Raw genomic sequence first — 18,465 nt, 5'->3', positions numbered from 1 at the left:
AGCCTGATCCACCATCCAAACTCACAAGATCAGGGTGGTCTAATAAGGCTAGAGAAGGACCACATGATGACTTGTCAATCATTTAAAAAAACTAAAGTTCAGTCATCAAACGTATCCAACTACTGCATATGCTAATGTTTGCAACACATTCAAATGGATGGGCTCATAATTTGAGATCTCACAAGGAAGAGATTTATTACCATCTGAGCGATTGGCTAAACTCCATTTCTGGTGTGATAGTTTGATTAAAATATCCCCTTATTAATGGTTTGCCAGATGTCAAATCAGCATGTGGGGTATTAAAGCTAGCAAAGAAATATTTAAACTTCCATTATATTCTCTAATGGATGGGTCGATGGTTCCCAGGTGTAACTGCTGTAAGGAACGATAACGCTAAAACAATTTACATTATTCATAGCTTTATTTCTTAGAGTGAACATTAAAAAGGAACACGGTAACATTTAACGTGGTCCTTTAAAATACAAACCGTACTAATGGGCTAGGGTTCTGCAATCATGCAATCTACAAACAGCACTAAGAAAATTGCAACTAAGGACAAATACAAAATTATAAATTGTCAAAGGAATGAGTTGAAAGAAAGCATGTTGTGGGAACGATGACCAGCTTAACCAGAGTTTTAAGAGCAAATCCATTGTTGTTTATTAAAATAAAAAGGTAAATAAAAGGTCAAGGGGTCACCATAAACTGGGGTCACTGCTCTGTCTGTCTGGAACACTTGCTATCAGGCAAACTAAACTTAGGCTTTCTCTCCAGTTTAAACAAAAATTGTTTGAGGGAGAGCAATGATAGACTAACAATTTCCTCTAGAAAAAGATAACCAAAGTATCATCCACATCAACCAAATGCCAGTTCATTAACCTGCTTAGCCTCAAAAGACAAATCACATTGCAGAGCCCCGAGTACAGTACAACAAAGCATACTGCCCAGAACAAGATAACGCAAAAGCTCATACAATGTTCAAAATACCATATTTTTTTTCAAACTGCATTTTTATTTGTTTAAACATAACGTCTGAGGAGTTGTACTAGAAGATGATATTGGACGCAAGGCAATGACATTCAGTGGGAAGAAGAAAAAGGAATACAACTATACTGACAGGTGTTGGGGAAATGTGGAGAGGGGGAGACCGGGAGTTGTCTGAATGGAGACTGCTCAGCTGCAGTAGTACTGGCCCGCGTTGGCCCGTCGTCTCTTGCGGTTCTGCTGCTGTTGGAAGAACTGACGGATGTCCTCGGGAGTCACCACCTGGGGGGAAAGAGAAATGGGGCACAAACTTTTTATGCCTCTTATTGGGTGTAGCGACTTTGGCTACAAACAAAAGATGGAGTCGAGGTCATGCTAGGAGTATGAGTTTGACAGAATTTGATTTTCATCGGACAGTTACTTTAAATAAAGTTTGATCTCATGGTCACACACCAAGGACAGTACCGCATTCCAGATTCAGGGACCACAATGTGAAGAGAGAGCAAAACAATCCTCATCAATACTATCATTATAGTCCTATTTACTGAAGCTGGTTTGCGACACTGGGATAGTGAACATCAACTGAGGACCAAAATACAATGATGCTGATATGATTGATCATTCAACTAAATAGTGTGTATGCTGATAAATGTGCAGGTTTTAATTACCTTTCCTTCTGCAGCAAATCTCTGCAGGAAGTCCTTCAGCTCAGTCTTCATGTCATTGTACCCTGAGAACCAGGAAAAATAATAATAATAATAATTTTCAAAAGCAGCTCTTTTCTGATTGCAGCACCGATAGTTGTCTCCACACAAAATAAATTAAATCTGTATTTCAATCAATACAGCCGAGGGAATGGCTCTAACTACTCATCCAACACCTGCCTCCCCTCTTCCCTTCATTCACTCTCTCCCTGTCAGATGGTCCAAATTCTCTCCCTACCCCTAATGCTTTGATGGTTGCAGGTCTGTACGGTGTAAGCAATAATGGTGGAAACTCTTCTACTTCACATACTTACCCAGAACCTTCAGACCTGCAAACATCAAAGGGATAGGGAGAGAACTGGTACAGTCTCTTCTTCTTTAACCTCCCCACCACCACCTCGTACCGTGGATTATCTCCAGCTGCTGAACCCGGCCCAGGGTATTAAGGGCCGACATCAGGGGGTCGCGACCCTCGGCAGTCCCCGCCTGCTCCTGTTCTGTGGTCTTTCCTTTATTCTCGTAGGCTAAGACCGTGTCCGACTCATCCAGGAGAAAGGACATACCAGCTTCAGCGTAGGATTTCTGCTGGGGGGAGGAAACGGGTGAGCACACTTCTCCTATTGTCAATAGTAATTCTACGAACAATATAGGCCTACTCAACGACATAAATATGCAGTAATTCTGATCATAAACCATTTTTATTTGGGTGTATTATGCCTTTGATTTGTTTTGCAAGATACTACTCGTACATTAACACCAAATTAAAAAGGCCTAAACAACATGCATGTATTTACCTGTTCTACAATAAAACAGGTGTATTCATTAGTGCACACTGTAGCAAAACATTTTGCAACTGAAAAATTTTACACCGAAAACCAGCGTTTCTTATTGGGCAAATTCAGGTTAGTCCCTCCCACTTTCCGCCCGTTTGGTTCCCAGTGAATACACCTCAGATTGTGGCTGTTTGACTTCCTTCTAAAACGGCTGAAGCAGAGAACAGAGTAGCAGCCGGGTTGACGAGATAAGTGGTGAAGACATACCTTGCAGCTGACACAGGAACAGAGTTTGGTTCTCCAGGCTGAGGGCCAGAATACAGCTCCAAACTCTGCTCTCTCTGTACCTGTGCCCCCCAGCTCCTTGAGCCTACACTCTTTGGAGGGAGGCAAGCCACCCTCCATCTCCTGGTGCCTCCTTTTGCAGCCTGGCACCCCATTGGATTTGACCTGCGAGTAGGACAGATATCACACAATGTCCTCTGAACACACAAAAGATGAATATTTTCATCCACAATATGATTACAAAAGGTTAGACATGAAGAGGTTGAAAGGATGAGGGCAGAAAGTGAACACCTTGCTTTAACTTATCGCGCCCGGTATGATCTGTTAAGTCTAAGGAAAGGAAAAATGTCCTAAGTATCTTATCAAGGCCCATTACCTTGCACTACCTCGCCAGTAGACAGAGCACTCCCTTAAAACCCAAACCAAATTAAGAGGACATGCCAAAAAAAACAGTTGCATAAGAGCGACTTCTGTCTTTGGTGCATGCAAATGTACGAGATTACCGGGCCCCTGCGGTAGGGGGCAAATTTTGGGCTGCCATATTTTCTGTCAAATAAGGCTGGCTTCAATTTGCTGCTCGCTTCAGAGGCTGACTAATGAAATCATTCTTGTTAATGATATGCGGGCGCCGCAAAGCCTTTGGGCTGCTCCCCGCAGACCAGAGAATCTGCGCATGGCACGGGCCATTTATCCCCTAAATACCCACAGGAAACTAACACAGCCTGGTTCTGTGCACTCCTCATGCTGACTGTTAGAGGACTGAAGCCACCTGGTGGTTAATACCCACAGTTCCTTTTCCCTGCTCTGCATAGATGCAATGCTGTCAACAGTGGTGAAAGCAGAAACTTGACTTCTGAAACATGTGTACTTAAAGCATAAGAAAACAAAATGCATGAAGCTGCATTGGAAACCTTTTCCACATAATATAGTTCCATCCATCTGTTTTATCTGGTCATAATATCCCTTTCTCAGTGATACTTTTAAACCAAGATACCCATTACTGGTTCATTCATGATATTCATTGTACTGCAAGAAATAAAATGCTATTCATTGTCCTCGTAACATTGAGTGTATATGACGCTTTGTGTGGAGTGAGTACCTTCTCTTCACCCTGGTCATTGAGGCTCGTGGAGGCCTCCTCTGTTGTGTTCTTGCTCTCCTCACGGTCCCCCTCTTCATTCGTCACCTCCCATTCTGCTTTGCAGGGGCTGGCTTTGGTCGCAGCGGGCACTGGAGGAGAAATACAAAACAACATGGAGTCCCTTAAGAGCTGACAGGCTCTTTGCACTGTTTTACTATGGCTGTATTCATCAATCTAGCAAGGCAATATTTTCAATAATGTAGTAGTTTCCCCCCCTCATTTATCGAACAGCTATCTAAGTTATAGTTATATATTTATAGCCGCCTGTTCGATAGGAATCCAGCAATGTTTTTGTCATGTCTGTGTTGTGAGCGAGTCTACCAGCAGAGGAGCTTTTCTAAGGCCGCCCTTTTGATGTGACGTGGAAAACAGGTGAGGGAGTACAGTTACGGCCGGAAGTGACTTTATAGCAGGTTAGGACAGCATTTTAGCTAACCCTAACTCTTTTCTTGACCTTAACCTAAGTCTCCTAACCTGCCAAGTTAATTATCCCAACCTGCTGTGTAAAAACACTTCCGATCGTAGCTGTACTCCCTCAAGTCAGAACCCTGGATCGAGCCAGAGACAAGTTTATTCGACAGAGATGCCTGCCATTGTCCTAAGAATGTCTAGTGTTTTATTCTGACTTATATAATTTGACACCGTGTTATAACACATATGGAATGATGTAGTAACCAAAAAGTGTTAAACAAATCAAAATATTTTAGATTCTTCGAATTAGCCACCCTTTGCCTTGATGACAGCTTTGCACACTCTTGGCATTCTCTCAACCAGCTTCACCTGGAATGCTTTTCCAACATATGCTGAGCACTTGTTGGCTGCTTCTCCTTCACTCTGCAGTTCAACTCATCCCAAACCATCTCAATTGGGTTGAGGTCGGGTGATTGTGGAGGCCAGGTCATCTGATGCAGCGCTCCATCACTCTCCTTGGTCAAATAGCCCTTACACAGCATGGAGGTGTGTTGGGTCATTGTTCTTTTGAAAAACAAATGATAGTCCCACTAAGCACAAACCAGATGGGATGGCGTATTGCTGCAGAATGCTGTGGTAGCCATGCTGGTTAAGTCTGCCTTTAATTCTAAATAAATTTGGGTCACCAGCAAAGCACCCCCACACCTCTATGCTTCACAGTGGGAACCACACATGCGGAGATCATCCGTTCACCTACTCTGCATATCAAAGACACGCCAGTTGGAACCAAAAATCTCACATTTGGACTCGTCGGACCAAAGAACAGATTTCCACCAATCTAATGCCCATTGCTCATGTTTCTTGGTCCAAGCAAGTCTCTTCTTCTCATTGGTGTTGTTTCTTTGCAGCAATTGGACCATGAAGGCCTGATTCACAGTCTCCTCTGAACAGTTGATGTTGATGTGTCTATTTGAACTCTGAAGCATTTATTTGGGCTGCAATTTCTGAGGCTGGTAACTAATGAACTTATCCTTTGCAGCAGAGGTAACTCTGGGTCTTCCTTTCCTGTGGCGGTCCTCATGAGAGCCAGTTTCATCATAGCGCTTGATGGTTTTTGCACCTGCACTTGAAGAAACTAAGTTCTTAATTTTCCGGATTGACTGACCTTCATGTCTTAAAGTAATGAGGGACTGTCGTTTCTCTTTGCTTTGCTTATTTGAGCTGTTCTTGCCATAATATGGACTTGGTATTTTGCTAAATAGGTGTATCTTGTGTCTACCAACCCTACCGTGTCACAATACAACTGATTGGCTGAAATACATGAAGGAAAGAAATTCTACAATATAGAAAAACCCTGGAATGAGTAGGTGTCCAAACCTTTGACTGTTACTGTATATATTTCCACACTGAGGTTGGAATAATATTGTGAAAATGATAATGCCGTTTTAGTCTAAGAGCTGTTTGAAAAGCCCGCCTGAAATTTCAGCCTGGTTTGGTGGGATGGAGTTTTGGCCGGCGTGGTGATTTAATTAGTTAGACCAATGAGAGTCTCAAACCTCCTTGCCAATAACAGCTAGTTTTCAGCTTTCCCACTCAGACCACCTCCAGACAGCCCTAACAAAATTCTTGCTTGAGAAATTGCTCTTCGCTAAGAAGCTATTTTGTTTCTTTTTGACCATTTTAATTGAAAAGAAATCACAGTAAGGTAAATCATTGTTACCCAGATATGATTTGATATTGAGATCAAAACGGCTGAAGAAGGCATGAAATCGTGCACACATCGACCCCAATAGCTAACGGCATTTTAGTCACCCATTGAAGTAAACTGCTCTACAGCAAACCATAGCCTCTTGTTCACTAGTTACTGCAGGTTTCATTAGTACTGTACAGGTAACTGCCAAAATAAAGGAAACGCTTGAGTCAGTGAGGGATACAAAGTATTTTGAAAGCAGGTTCTTCCACACAGCTGTGGTTCCTGAGTTAATTATGCAATTAACAAACTATTATGCTCAGGGTAATGTTTAAAAATGTCCAGTTGCCCATTACTTTGGCTACCATGGCTAGAAGAGATCTCTGAACTTGAAAGAGGGGTCTTAAGTCACCAGCTGTCAATCCAGTTGAACACTTATTTGGGGTTGTCCCAACACCAACAAAACACCAAATAATGGAATTTCTCGTGGAAGAATGGTGTCGCATCCCTCCAATAGAGTTCCAGACACTTTTAGAATCTATGCCAAGGTGCATTGAAGCTGTTCTGGGTCTCATGGTGGCCCAAAGCCCTATTAAGACACTTGATGTTGACGTTTCCTTAATTTTGGCAGTTACCTGTACGTTCGCATAGAAGCATAAACAAAAGACAATGTGGTAGGTCTAAAGAATGTCTCCTATCCTGAAGTGTGTTTTCTTTCTGAATTTGTTAATTGGGGCATGTCAGTAAACTGAAGGTAAGGAGAGTACCCATAGAACTACATAAAGAATCACTGTGAATTCTAGGATCTCTAGGAGTACCTGCCAGATGGGTGGCGTAGGTCCACAGGAAAGGAGCATTGTTCATGCAGGACTCACACACCATCTCCTGGAGCTCCACACACTCTGGCACAGGGCAACCCAAGTGCTGGATAAAAAAAACACAACACTCAGATACGATATACATATGCTCATATAGCAGCTATGGCATCAAGGGTACACAGTCAAGACCAGGGTAAAGACCAGGTCGGTCTTGAGTTAAATACTCGGGATGTATTCAAGATGTAGGACTACAGATTCTGAGCAGGACGTCACAGATTATAGGATCCCTATATTATCTTGATGTGGTTCCCAAGATGTTAAACCAGGGTTCTCCAACTCTGGTCATGAAGAGCTACTGGGTGTACAGGCATTTGTTCTAGCACGGCACTAAAACAATTAATCAATGAATTATGGGCTGTGTTCAGTAGGCACAAAACATGAGAAAGCATTTTGAAACAGAGCTCCTATCCAATAAGAATGCTCATTTTCGCTTTCCGTTTTAAAACGTTTTACTATGTTGCTTCCTACTGAACAAACCCATTCAATTTGGACCATGATTAGCTGAATCCATTGTGCTGGGTTGCAACAAAACCTTGCTCACCAAGTAGCTCTTCATGACCAAACGTTTTAGAACCCTGTGTTTAACACTTCTCCTGGCATTGTAAAGATCTGATCTGTCCAAGGCCTATATTCACAAATATCATACCCCTACAAAATACTAACATTCTGTTATTGGTAATGGTGAGAGGTAAGCATGTCTTGGGGATATGATCTTTGTGCTTCTGTAACTTTCTTGCTCATCATTATTCATGATTATCCATAATCATGGTAGCATCCACAAACATATATTATTTAAAATAAAAGTAACTCCCAAATGACAATACATTCACCATTCACTTCTATTAAGCACAATATAAAATCAACCACACGTGTAGTCAAAAGTATGATATATACAAAAGTATGTGGACAGCCCTTCAAATTAGTGGATTTGGCTATTTCAGCCAAACCCTTTGCTGACCGGTGTATAAAATCGAGCACACAGCCATGCAATCTCCAAGGACAAACATTGGCAGTAGAATGGCCTTAACGAAGAGCTCAGTGACTTTCAACGTGGGACGTCATAGGATTCCACCTTTCCAACAAGTCAGTTAGTCAAATTTTATGTCCTGCTAGAGCTGCCCTGGTCAACTGTAAGTGCTGTTATTGTGAAGTGGAAACGTTTAGTAGCAATAATGACTGAGCCGTGATCACAGAACAGGACTGCCAAGTGCTGTAGTGCGTAAAAATCATCTGTCCTCGGTTTCAGCACTCACTACAGTGTTCCAAACTGCCTCTGGAAGCAATGTCAGCACAAGAACTGTTCGTCCGGAGCTTCATGAAATTGGGTCTCCAAGGGCCAAGCAGTCGTACACAAGCCTAAGATCACCATGTGCAATGCCTAGTGTCGGCTGGAGTGGTGTTAAGCTTGCCGCCATTGGACTCTAGAACAGTGGAAATGCATTCTCTGGAGCGATGAATCACGCCTCACCATCTGGCAGTCCGATGGACGAATCTGGGTTTGGTGGATGCCAGGAGAACGCTACCTGCCCCAATGCATAGCGCCAACCGTAAAGTTTGGTAGAGGATGTTTTTCATGGTTCGGACTAGGCCCCTTAGTTCTAAGGGAAATCTTAACCCTACAGCATACAATGACATTCTAGACGATTCTGTGCTTCAAACTTTGTGGCAACAGTTTGGGGAAGGCCCTTTCCTAATTCAGCATGACAATGCCCCCATGCACAAAGCGAGGTTCATACAGAACTGGTCTGTTGAGATCTGTGTGGAAGAACTTGACTGGCCTGCACAGAGCGCTGACCTCAACCCCATCAAACACCTTTGGGAGGAATTGGAATGCCAACTGCGAGCCAGGCCTCATCACCCAACATCAGTGCCCGACCTCACTGATGCTCTTGTGGCTGAATGGAAGCAAGTCCCCCAGCAATGTTTCAACATCTAGTGGAAAGCCTTCCCAGAAGTGTGAAGGCTGCCAAGGGGGGACAAAACTCCATATGAATGCCCATGGTTTTGGAATGAGATGTTTGACGAGCAGGTGTTCAAATACTTGGTCATGTAATGTATAAATGAATTTGCCCAAATACTTATGACATCTTGAAATGGGGGGGACTAGATACATAAAGTGTTGTCATTTCTAAACGGTAAAACAGATGTATGAAAATACCCTCAAAGAAAAAGGTTACATACTGTACCTTCACGTCATATGAAACACTTGATCGCAAATCCAAAATGCTGGAGTATAGAGCCAAATGAAACATTTTAGCTTTACTGTCCAAATAAATACATAGGGGAGTGTACATGCCCAGGGACCTGTGCATCTTCAACACATCCTTATGCTTTGGTGCTCCACAAAAGCCTTACCCTGCCATGAAGCCAGTCCTCACAGGCAATGCACTGTATCATCTCATCTTCAACCTGGGAAAGACATTTTTTGGTCAATAAATCTTCACTGGAATACGGATTTTTTTTTTTTTTAACAATTCATAGACTATTTGAGGTGAATGGTCAACTCTTACCGGGTCTTCTGGGTCTGGATATGGCCTGTTACAGGTGCAATACAGACCAAAAAAATTGTGGCTGTATTTGTTCTCCGTGTTCAACTGATCCTTGTCCTAAAAGACAGTGAAATCAGTAACATCATGGATCAAAGTCTCTCAGTCAATGGTCCTGGGTACCCAAAGATTTTTGTTTTTGCCCTAGAACTAACACACTTCATCATCAAGCCTGATTATTTTGGGTCCCCAGGACCAGGTTTGGTTAACACTGGCCTAGATGTACAGTTTCGGACAAATATATTGCCACCCTTGAACTTTTCTTAAATAATCTCCTATTTCTTTAAGTTGAAATGTAAATAAAAACTCACCACACTTATTGGATTTTCAACATCGCAAAACCAATTTTATTTTTGTATGCTTAATTTGATCATTTTAATTGAGAAAACAAAGACCAATGGCATGGACAAAATTGTTGGCACCCTGAAGCTAGTACTTGGTTGCACAGCCTTTGGCCAAGATAACTGCAGAAAAATAACTGCAGCAAATTACTCTAATTCTTCAGTGTTTGAGAGTTGCCCTCCACCAATTGCTGTTTTTGGTCATCAGTAAACACAGCGCTGATCTCTATTTCCAAAGAGCTCTAATTGTGTTTTTTTGGTACACAGAATATTTTCTCCTGGATTTAGGCTTGTTTAGGTGGGTTATTGACATTCAATCAGGCTTTCTTGAGCCTCCTTCAGCAGTTTACCAACAGCCAAATAAGGCATTCAAAGAGGGGAGGTTTGATAATGCTGTGGGGTTTCTTTGCTGTCTCTAGTACTGGGGCGGAGCCTGTGTGTGCAAGAGATCATAAAATCAGCAGCTTATCAAGGTGTTTTGGAGTGCAGCGTTTAACCCAGTGTCCAAAAACTGTGTCCCAAACCCAAACACACATCAAAAGCACCCTGGAATGGTTTAAGAAGAAACACTGGAGTGGCCAGCAAAAAATCCAGATCTGAATCACATCCAATAGGGAGCTGAAAACAGCAGTTGGGTCACTCACAAAATGGTAAAAAATAAAATAAGTGTCATTGAGAATTACCTTAACAGTAATTAAATTAAGTATGACTTTTGCAGCTGTTTCTGTAATGAGAAGGCGAAGTGGGGTAAACTGGGTGTTTGACAATAAGAACCTCATTTTGAAGGCATATAAGCGTATACATTTCGGGGCTCCTGAGTGGTGCAGCAGTCAAAGGCCCTGCATCTCAGTACTAGAGGCGTCACTACAGACCCTCGTTTGATTCCTGGCTGAATCACAACCGGCAGTGATTGAGAGTCCCATAGGGCGGCCCAGTGTCGTCCGGGGTAGGCCGTCATTGTAAAGAAGAATTGGTTCTTAACTGACTTGCCTGGAGAAATATTTTTCAAATTATAAAATCAAACTTAACTTGCGCTCATCTAAGGACTACTCCTCTAGATGACGCATCATCACTTTATTTAAAAACTGAGTGGAGTTTTTACACAAACTAGTCCACAGACAGTGTTTGTACGTAATAAATACTAGAGGTAAATGTTATGGTTTATTAAAATAAGTTAGTTTAGTTTTTAGTTTTTCTCAAGTAAAATTATATATATATTTTTTTAATACCAGAAATGAATCCGGACGCATTTCGGTAATGAGACTTGGTGGAAATGTACAAAATTCAGGCGAAAAATGTAAATGTATTTACAATAAGATACTTCCCATAAAACCACACATCTTAGTCCTCAGAATGATATGAGATTTTTGCAGGTTCATCATGGTTTTGTAACTCAATTTGCTACAGACATTTTAAAACTGGTTTAATTGGAATCACCCAGTTGGTGGAGGGCACCCAGTTGGTGGAGGGCACATTAAAGAATTAGAACAGTTTGCTCCTGAAGAGTGGGGCAAACTGCCAGTAGAAAGGTACAGCAAGCTCTTTGATGGCTATAATGCCATTTTCCTTTATTTTTTTTAAATTAAAATGGTCAAATTTAAAGATGCGCTATGCAGAAATAGTTCTGCAATTTCCTGGTTACTAAAATTCTAATAGATTAAATTTGTGACAAAACAAGCAAGTATAGTGTAGAGAAACATTGTACCATCTAAACCTCTGTGGAATATCTTTTCCATAACCAAATATATTGTATTTTCAAGCTGTTTTAAGCTGGGGTACAAAACTGAAAGTAAAAGACGCAAAAACTAAACTTTAAAACAGGAAGCATACAAATAGCGCACATAAAACATATCGCTTCTTAAACTTGCTTTCAATGAAAATGACAGATCTTTAACTCACATCTCCAGTTGAAGTCGGAAGTTTACATACACCTTAGCCAAATACATTTAAACTCAGTTTTTCACAATTACTGACATTTAATCCTAGTAACAATTCCCTGTTTTAGGTCAGTTAGGATCACCACTTTCTTAAAATAATGTGAAATGTCAGAATAATAGTGATTTATTTCAGCTTTTATTTCTTTCATCACATTCCCAGTGGATCAGAAATTTACATACACTCAATTACTATTTGGTAGCATTGCATTTCAATGGTTTAACTTGGGTCAAACGTTTCGGGTAGCCTTCCACAAGGTTCCCACAATACATTGGGTGAATTTTGGCCCATTCCTCCTGACAGATCTGGTGTAACTGAGTCAGGTTTGTAGGCCTCCTTGCTCACACACGCTTTTTCAGTTCTGCCCACAAATTTTCTATGGGATTGAGGTCAGGGCTTTGCGATGGCCACTCCAATACCTTGACTTTGTTGTCCTTAACTTTGGAAGTATGTTTGGGGTCATTGTCCATTTGGAAGACTCATTTGCGACCAAGCTTTAAATTCCTGACTGATGTCTTGAGATGTTGCTTCAATATAGCCACATAATCCTTCCTCATGATGCCATCTATTTTGTGAAGTGTACCAGTCCCTCCTGCAGCAAAGCACCCCCACAACAGGATGCCACCCCCGTGCTTCACGGTTGGGATGGTGTTCTTCGGCTTGCAAGCCTCCCCCTTTTTCCTCCAAATATAATGATGATCAAATATGGCTAAACAGTTCTATTTTTGTTTCATCAGTTCAGAGGACATTTCTCCAAAAAATACGATCTTTGTCCCCATGTGCAGCTGCAAACCGTAGTCTGCCTTTTTTATGGCGGTTTTTGAGCAATGGCTTCTTCCTTGCGGAGCAGGCTTTCAGGTTTTGTCGATATAGGACTTGTTTTACTGTGGATACAGATACTTTTGTACCTGTTTCCTCCAGCATCTTCACAAGGTCCTTTGCTGTTGTTCTGGGATTGATTTGCACTTTTCACAACAAAGTACGATCTCTAGGAGACAGAACGCGTCTTCTTCCTGAGCGGTATGACGGCTGCGTTGTCCCATGGTGTTTATTCTTGCGTACTATTGTTTGTACAGATGAACGTGGTACCTTCAGGCATTTGGAAATTGCTCCCAAGGATGAAACAGACTTGTGGAGGTCTACAATTTTCTTCTGAGGTCTTGCCTTATTTCTTTTGGTTTTCCCATGATGTCAAGCAAAGAGGCACTGAGTTTGAAGGTAGGCCTTGAAATACATCCACAGGTACACCTCCAATTGACTCAAATTATGTCAATTAGCCTATCAGAAGCTTCTAAAGCTATGACATTTTCTGGAATTTTCCAAGCTGTTTAAAGGCACAGTCAACTTAGTGTATGTAAACTTCTGACCCACTGGAATTGTGATACAGTGAATTATATGTGAAATAATCTGTCTGTAAACAATTGTTGGAAAATTACTGGTGTCATGCACAAAGTAGATGTCCTAGCTGACTTGCCAGAACTATAGTTTGCTAATTAACAAGAAATTTGTGGATTGGTTGAAAAATAAGTTTTAATGACTCCAACCTAAGTGTATGTAAACTTCCGACTTCAACTGTATGTGAATTTAGTCAGGTCCCCTAAAAGTTGCATATTGCACAAAAATAAAATTGGTTCTGCAATGTTAAATCTAATAGCATGTTGTGAAGACCAAAAGTTGTTGTCAATTTCAACTTATTTTAGAAGAAATAGGGAATTATTTAAGAAAAGTGCAAGGGTGCCAATATATTTGTCCAGACCCGTAACTGGCTTCATATAGAAAACATGCACATCATGCTGTTATTGGCCTAATGTCTCCAACTCAAACTACAGCATCACATCAAAACTACCACAATTTCAAGTAATGTAAGGAAACTTACTGAGTATAACTTGCACCTCATCTCTTCAAACTTGCCGTTTCCACAGTCACAGCGGAAATTCCTGCAAAAATTCCCAGCTCAGGATTAACTGTAGGAAAATTCTGTTCGCATCTGCAATATCTCAGATAAGGCTAGAGTGCTGTGGTTCATGATTGTATTTATTTCACTAGGTAAGTTGACTAAGAAAACATTCTCATTTACAGCAAATACATGGGGAATAGTTACAGGGGAGAGGAGGGAGGGATGAATGAGCCAATTGGAAGCTGGGGATGATTAGCCATGATGGTCAGATTGGGAATTTAGCCAGGACACCGGGGTTAACACCCCTACTCTTACAATAAGTGCCATGGGATCTTTAGTGACCATACCTATTTAACATTCCATCTGAAAGACAGCACGCTACACAGGGCAATGTCCCCAATCACTGCCCTGGGGCATTGGGATATTTATTTTAGACCAGAGGAAAGAATGCCTCCTACTGGCCCTCCAACACCACTTCCAGCAGCATCTGGTCTACCATCCAGGGACCGACCAGGACTAACCCTGCTTAGCTTCAGAGACAAGCCAGCAGTGGGATGTAGGGTGGTACAGGACAAACAAGGCAACAGTAAACATGTCATCCCCCACAAATGATGCAACCCCCATCAATGAATTACTTTAACTCCCACCTTGGCCCAATCAGTGTAATTTTGTAAATGCCAGATCTCTGTGGCAAGACGCATCTCTGTCTGAGATATCGCGTGTGACTAGTTTACAAACAAACGGACGGAGACAGATCCACAGCCCCCTCCCCAATTTCACTGTGTGGGACAATAATACCTTTGAGCACAGATATAGGGGCACACACAGCACTGAAATATTGTCCTACAGTATTTATGTTCATTTCCAGACAATTCTGCATCACCTCCGTTCATCGACACCCAACATTTGATCTATTGTGCATGGCCCACGTTTGTGTTGGTCTGTCTTATCCTTTAGGTGTCCACTCCACGTCTCTATCTGAATTCGTCATCCCAGCTCCTCACCTCCTCAACCTTATTGGAGGAGTAGGTCCAAGGTCCCTCCCTTCAGACTTTCTTCTCCAATAGGTTTTGAGAAGGTGGCAACGAGAGATGATGCAAGGAATTGAGGAAAGATTAATTGAAAAAATTATCAACAATGCAGTGAAACTCACCTTTTGGTGTAGAGCTCAAACAGGTCATGGCCTTCATGGCATTTGTAGGAGCAGGCCAGGCAGACTCCGGCTGGCTGGCCCCCCTTTGGTGTGCAGGTGCTGCAGGCATAGAGGGCTTGTCGCTTCACATAGCCCTGCAAGACCACATCAAAACAAACACGTGTGAAACTGATATCAACTTGAGTCCTTCGGATAGAGCATGAAAATGTAACGTTACATTTGATAAAACCACAGGTTACATTTTGTTATAACGAGTTCATAAAAATACAAATCAAGTTCAATTTATTAACAATTGTCATTTACGTTGGCGGAGACATCAGATTGGTGACGTCGCTAAAGTTTTCATTTTTCAAAATCCATTTGAAACTAAACACTGGCTTAGACTGCAAAGCTGTATTATAGCTAACTTAAATTGGGATAATTTGTGTTTCTCTCGCAATGTGGTGCAAATAGCCTACCTCGGGATAGGAACACTTCTCAGAATCACTACCAGCTAAAACAGCAGATGCCTCATTCTCCAACTCTTCATCTTCTTCCAAAACATCTACCAAAGAAACAGTAGCCTCATCTGCCTCATTTGCCGCCATTCTTGGAAAATAGAAGGTGAAAAAAGTGTGAATACAAGTTCCTGTTCCAGGGCAAAATGTAGAGCGCCAGATAAATCTAAACAGGGACGTCCATGACTTGAGAAGAGGTATCAAAATGCTCTGTTCACCAAAAGATACAATAAATTAGATACAATAAGCAAAAAAAGATTGGAGCGCACTGGACGTTATGTTATTCTCAAACCCGATTCACTGAGGGAGTTATTTTACATTGGCCCAGGTTGAACCGTGCAATGGGCCGGCACGTCATCTGGAGAAAGCGGGGAGGGAGGAACGCCGATCTCAAAATGAACAGTAATCTGCTGTTGTTAACAAGGCATCATGTTGCATCGTTCGGAAACATACTATTTATATACTATAACATACTATCTATTTTCCATCAAATAAATGTTAGCAATGTCATATTTGTTTTCACTTGGACGGCAGAAAAGCAATCACTTTGCATGGGAAAAGAAAGAATCCTACTCATTACTGAACTTGCTTAATTACGTCACTATTGTTTTGAGCAGATTTAGATCGAGCAGAGCAGCTGGCTCGCGCCAGGGAGGCAGCCCGGTTCCAAGTCGAATGTAACCAACTTTAAGCCAAATCAAAACATGTTTACACTGGCGCCCGGGCTAGATTAATCGAACCCCCTCACTGTAGCTATCTCACAATGACAATTTCCGCACGATTTCCGGTTATGCTAACATTTCACCCTGTTGGCGGGAGTTTCTGAAAAGCACTTCTGAGATCTTCACATTTTGATGAAAATTAAACTATTGTCTACCTATTGGTTTAGTTAGTGGTTGTTATTTATATATGTCTTTGTGCAAATATGGCTAAAGTCTCAGAAAGTACAAGACTGACCAAATCGATTCTCCATCAAAATGCCGCTACGACTCGGGTCAGAGTTCAAACTAGGGTCATGGTTCAACAAACATGGCAGCTACTGAGATACGAGGAGAGCTAAAATACAGGGATGGCCTGAAGAAAGAGATTATCGTAAAAACAGAAAATAACCTCACTTCTATGATAGTGGGGATTAAGAAATTAAACGCAGACGTATCGGGGCTCCTCACTGATCTCGTTGTACAAGAACAATTTTGCGGAGGAAATGACAAGGGGGATTTGCAAGTCGACGACGGTGAGCTTGGTTAGCTAGCTAACGTTACTGGTAGCTCATTTAACAACACGCTTAGCTACCGCAATGGATGTTTGTAAAAACAAAACAAGGTTCGCGAATTGCTCTGTTTCTATTGTGGCTAGTGTCTCACGAAATCTATAAATTTTGGTTAGCTAATCATGACATGGAAGAACAACACCTTTCGGTAGATAACTAGTTGCTATGAAAATCATTATATAGACAAATCCCAACCTTAGCAAATCTTTGGATGATCAGATAAACCGCCCACGTTGATCAGAGAATTAATTTAGATAACTGTCTTTGGGCTAGCTACTTCATAACACAGATCTTCCGAGTATCAAACCGACTAGCTTGCTAGCTTTTTTTTTGTCAGCATGAATACGTTTGGTGTGCTTATGATGCCACTGTGACGTACAAACATATCTTGTTACTACGTGTGCATGTGAACAGATTAATTGATTCCGTCATTGGAGTATTGATATGATCATTGCGTTTTACCGATATCACAACTTATCAAATTACAACTGTTTAAAACATAAAGCCTGCAGCCTGTCATTTCAGATGAAACAATGTTCTATTCCTCCGTCTTGAGACTATGGGTAGGCGGCCTATGATATTTGAAGACGTTATGTATATCAGATATAGCTAGGTGGCTATCAAATCAATCAGCTTTGTGTCATGCCTGCACAGTGTTATCAAGCTGCATAAATTGTGTCAACAGATTTGATGTGAATATTCCTCTCAATCATTAAAACATGCATCTCTGACATAACTGGTATTTGATCACTGATATGTAACCATGTTCAGTATCTTGTGCTACATGAGAGAAAACAATTAAATATGGCTTGGTCAAATTATTTTACTGAACCTACCTCAGTCCGTGACAGGCTTCATTAAACTGATGCAATCTAAAATGAGTCCAATATTAACATATGGACTACGACACTTGACAGTTTTTAATATCACTATATAGGCAATGTACTTTAAGCCGGTCCTATGGGTGGGAAGGGGAGGAGGAGATAAATGTTTGTGTAATGTCTGTTGGTTTGTTTTCCCTTCTGTCAACCGCCCCCCCAAAATGTAACTTGATCACAAAAGTAATTTTCTGTCATCTGTTGCAGATGAGGAGGAGGAAGATGATGAAGACACAAAAGCCCCTATTATGCAGCCTCCTGCAAAGCGGTCCAAGACCTTGAGGGCCTGACAAGGGCTCTGTCCCAAATGGCATCCTTTTTCTTATATAGTTCACTCCTTTTGACCAGGGCCCAAGTAGTGCACTAGGTTGCCATTTGGGACTTAGAAGACTACTGTAGGAAGAAGAGTCTGGTGGTCCTGGCATACAAGACTGGAGGACACTGTTTTGGGGGCAGATATGCCAACCCGTATTATTCAATCCACTGGGTGGCTATTAGTAATTCACTCCCACTCATGTATGGTATTGCTCCTGCCTTGGCAATCATTGCAGTTATGATCCATATCTTTCTCTTGTTACAATTGAAATGTTTGTTTTGAACATTTGTATAAATGTCAATCATTTAAGTGGAATGTATTTCATAGAAATTTTGTTAATGGATAATAGAATTGCACTGTCCCCCCAGCATTTGCTTGTTTTGAGAAATCACATGAATGGTCTGCAGACATTTTCCCATAATACGTTTAATTTTCTTACAATCCAGACCTTATTTTAATCACAGTGCGTTTAGATTTGAAAGGCAATAAAAATCAGAAGCACCAACGTGAATAACCACTCATTCTTTTAGACAGACCAAGCAAGCCCATATTTTTTTCTTCTAATACAACTTTTAAAAAAAAAACAGAAAAAACATGACAGGTAGTGTTTCTACAGGCTAGTGCTGTATGTCCAAACTATCATATAGGACTTGTGTAGGTTGAATCAAGGGTGGACAACTCTGGTCGAGTATGGAAGCTTCTGCAAAGTATGATTTGACCTTGACACTTATTGATCAAATCAGGTTATTGGGTAGATACAACGTCA

The 18,465-nt window shown here is 41.4% G+C and overlaps 1 protein-coding gene across 1 annotated transcript; it reads right to left on the bottom strand.

Moving 5' to 3' along the window:
• Window positions 1-402: 402 nt before the first annotated feature.
• ubr7 (ubiquitin protein ligase E3 component n-recognin 7) lies at window positions 403-16,850 on the bottom strand. The gene is made up of 12 exons (XM_055872442.1): window positions 16,701-16,850; window positions 15,197-15,326; window positions 14,739-14,872; window positions 13,565-13,625; window positions 9,377-9,472; window positions 9,222-9,275; window positions 6,807-6,912; window positions 3,846-3,976; window positions 2,729-2,911; window positions 2,093-2,270; window positions 1,653-1,714; window positions 403-1,266 (listed from the first exon to the last, which is right to left on the bottom strand). Exons 2-12 carry the CDS (start codon window positions 15,323-15,325, stop codon window positions 1,174-1,176), a joined length of 1,227 nt encoding a protein of 408 aa, XP_055728417.1. The 5' UTR covers window position 15,326; window positions 16,701-16,850; the 3' UTR covers window positions 403-1,173.
• Between the last annotated feature and the right edge of the window lie 1,615 nt (window positions 16,851-18,465).

Source organism: Salvelinus fontinalis, chromosome 20, assembly GCF_029448725.1.
Source record: "Salvelinus fontinalis isolate EN_2023a chromosome 20, ASM2944872v1, whole genome shotgun sequence".
Classification (NCBI taxonomy): Eukaryota; Metazoa; Chordata; class Actinopteri; order Salmoniformes; family Salmonidae; genus Salvelinus; species Salvelinus fontinalis.
Note: the sequence above shows the minus strand (reverse complement) of the source record. Positions and strands in the feature narration are given on the sequence as shown.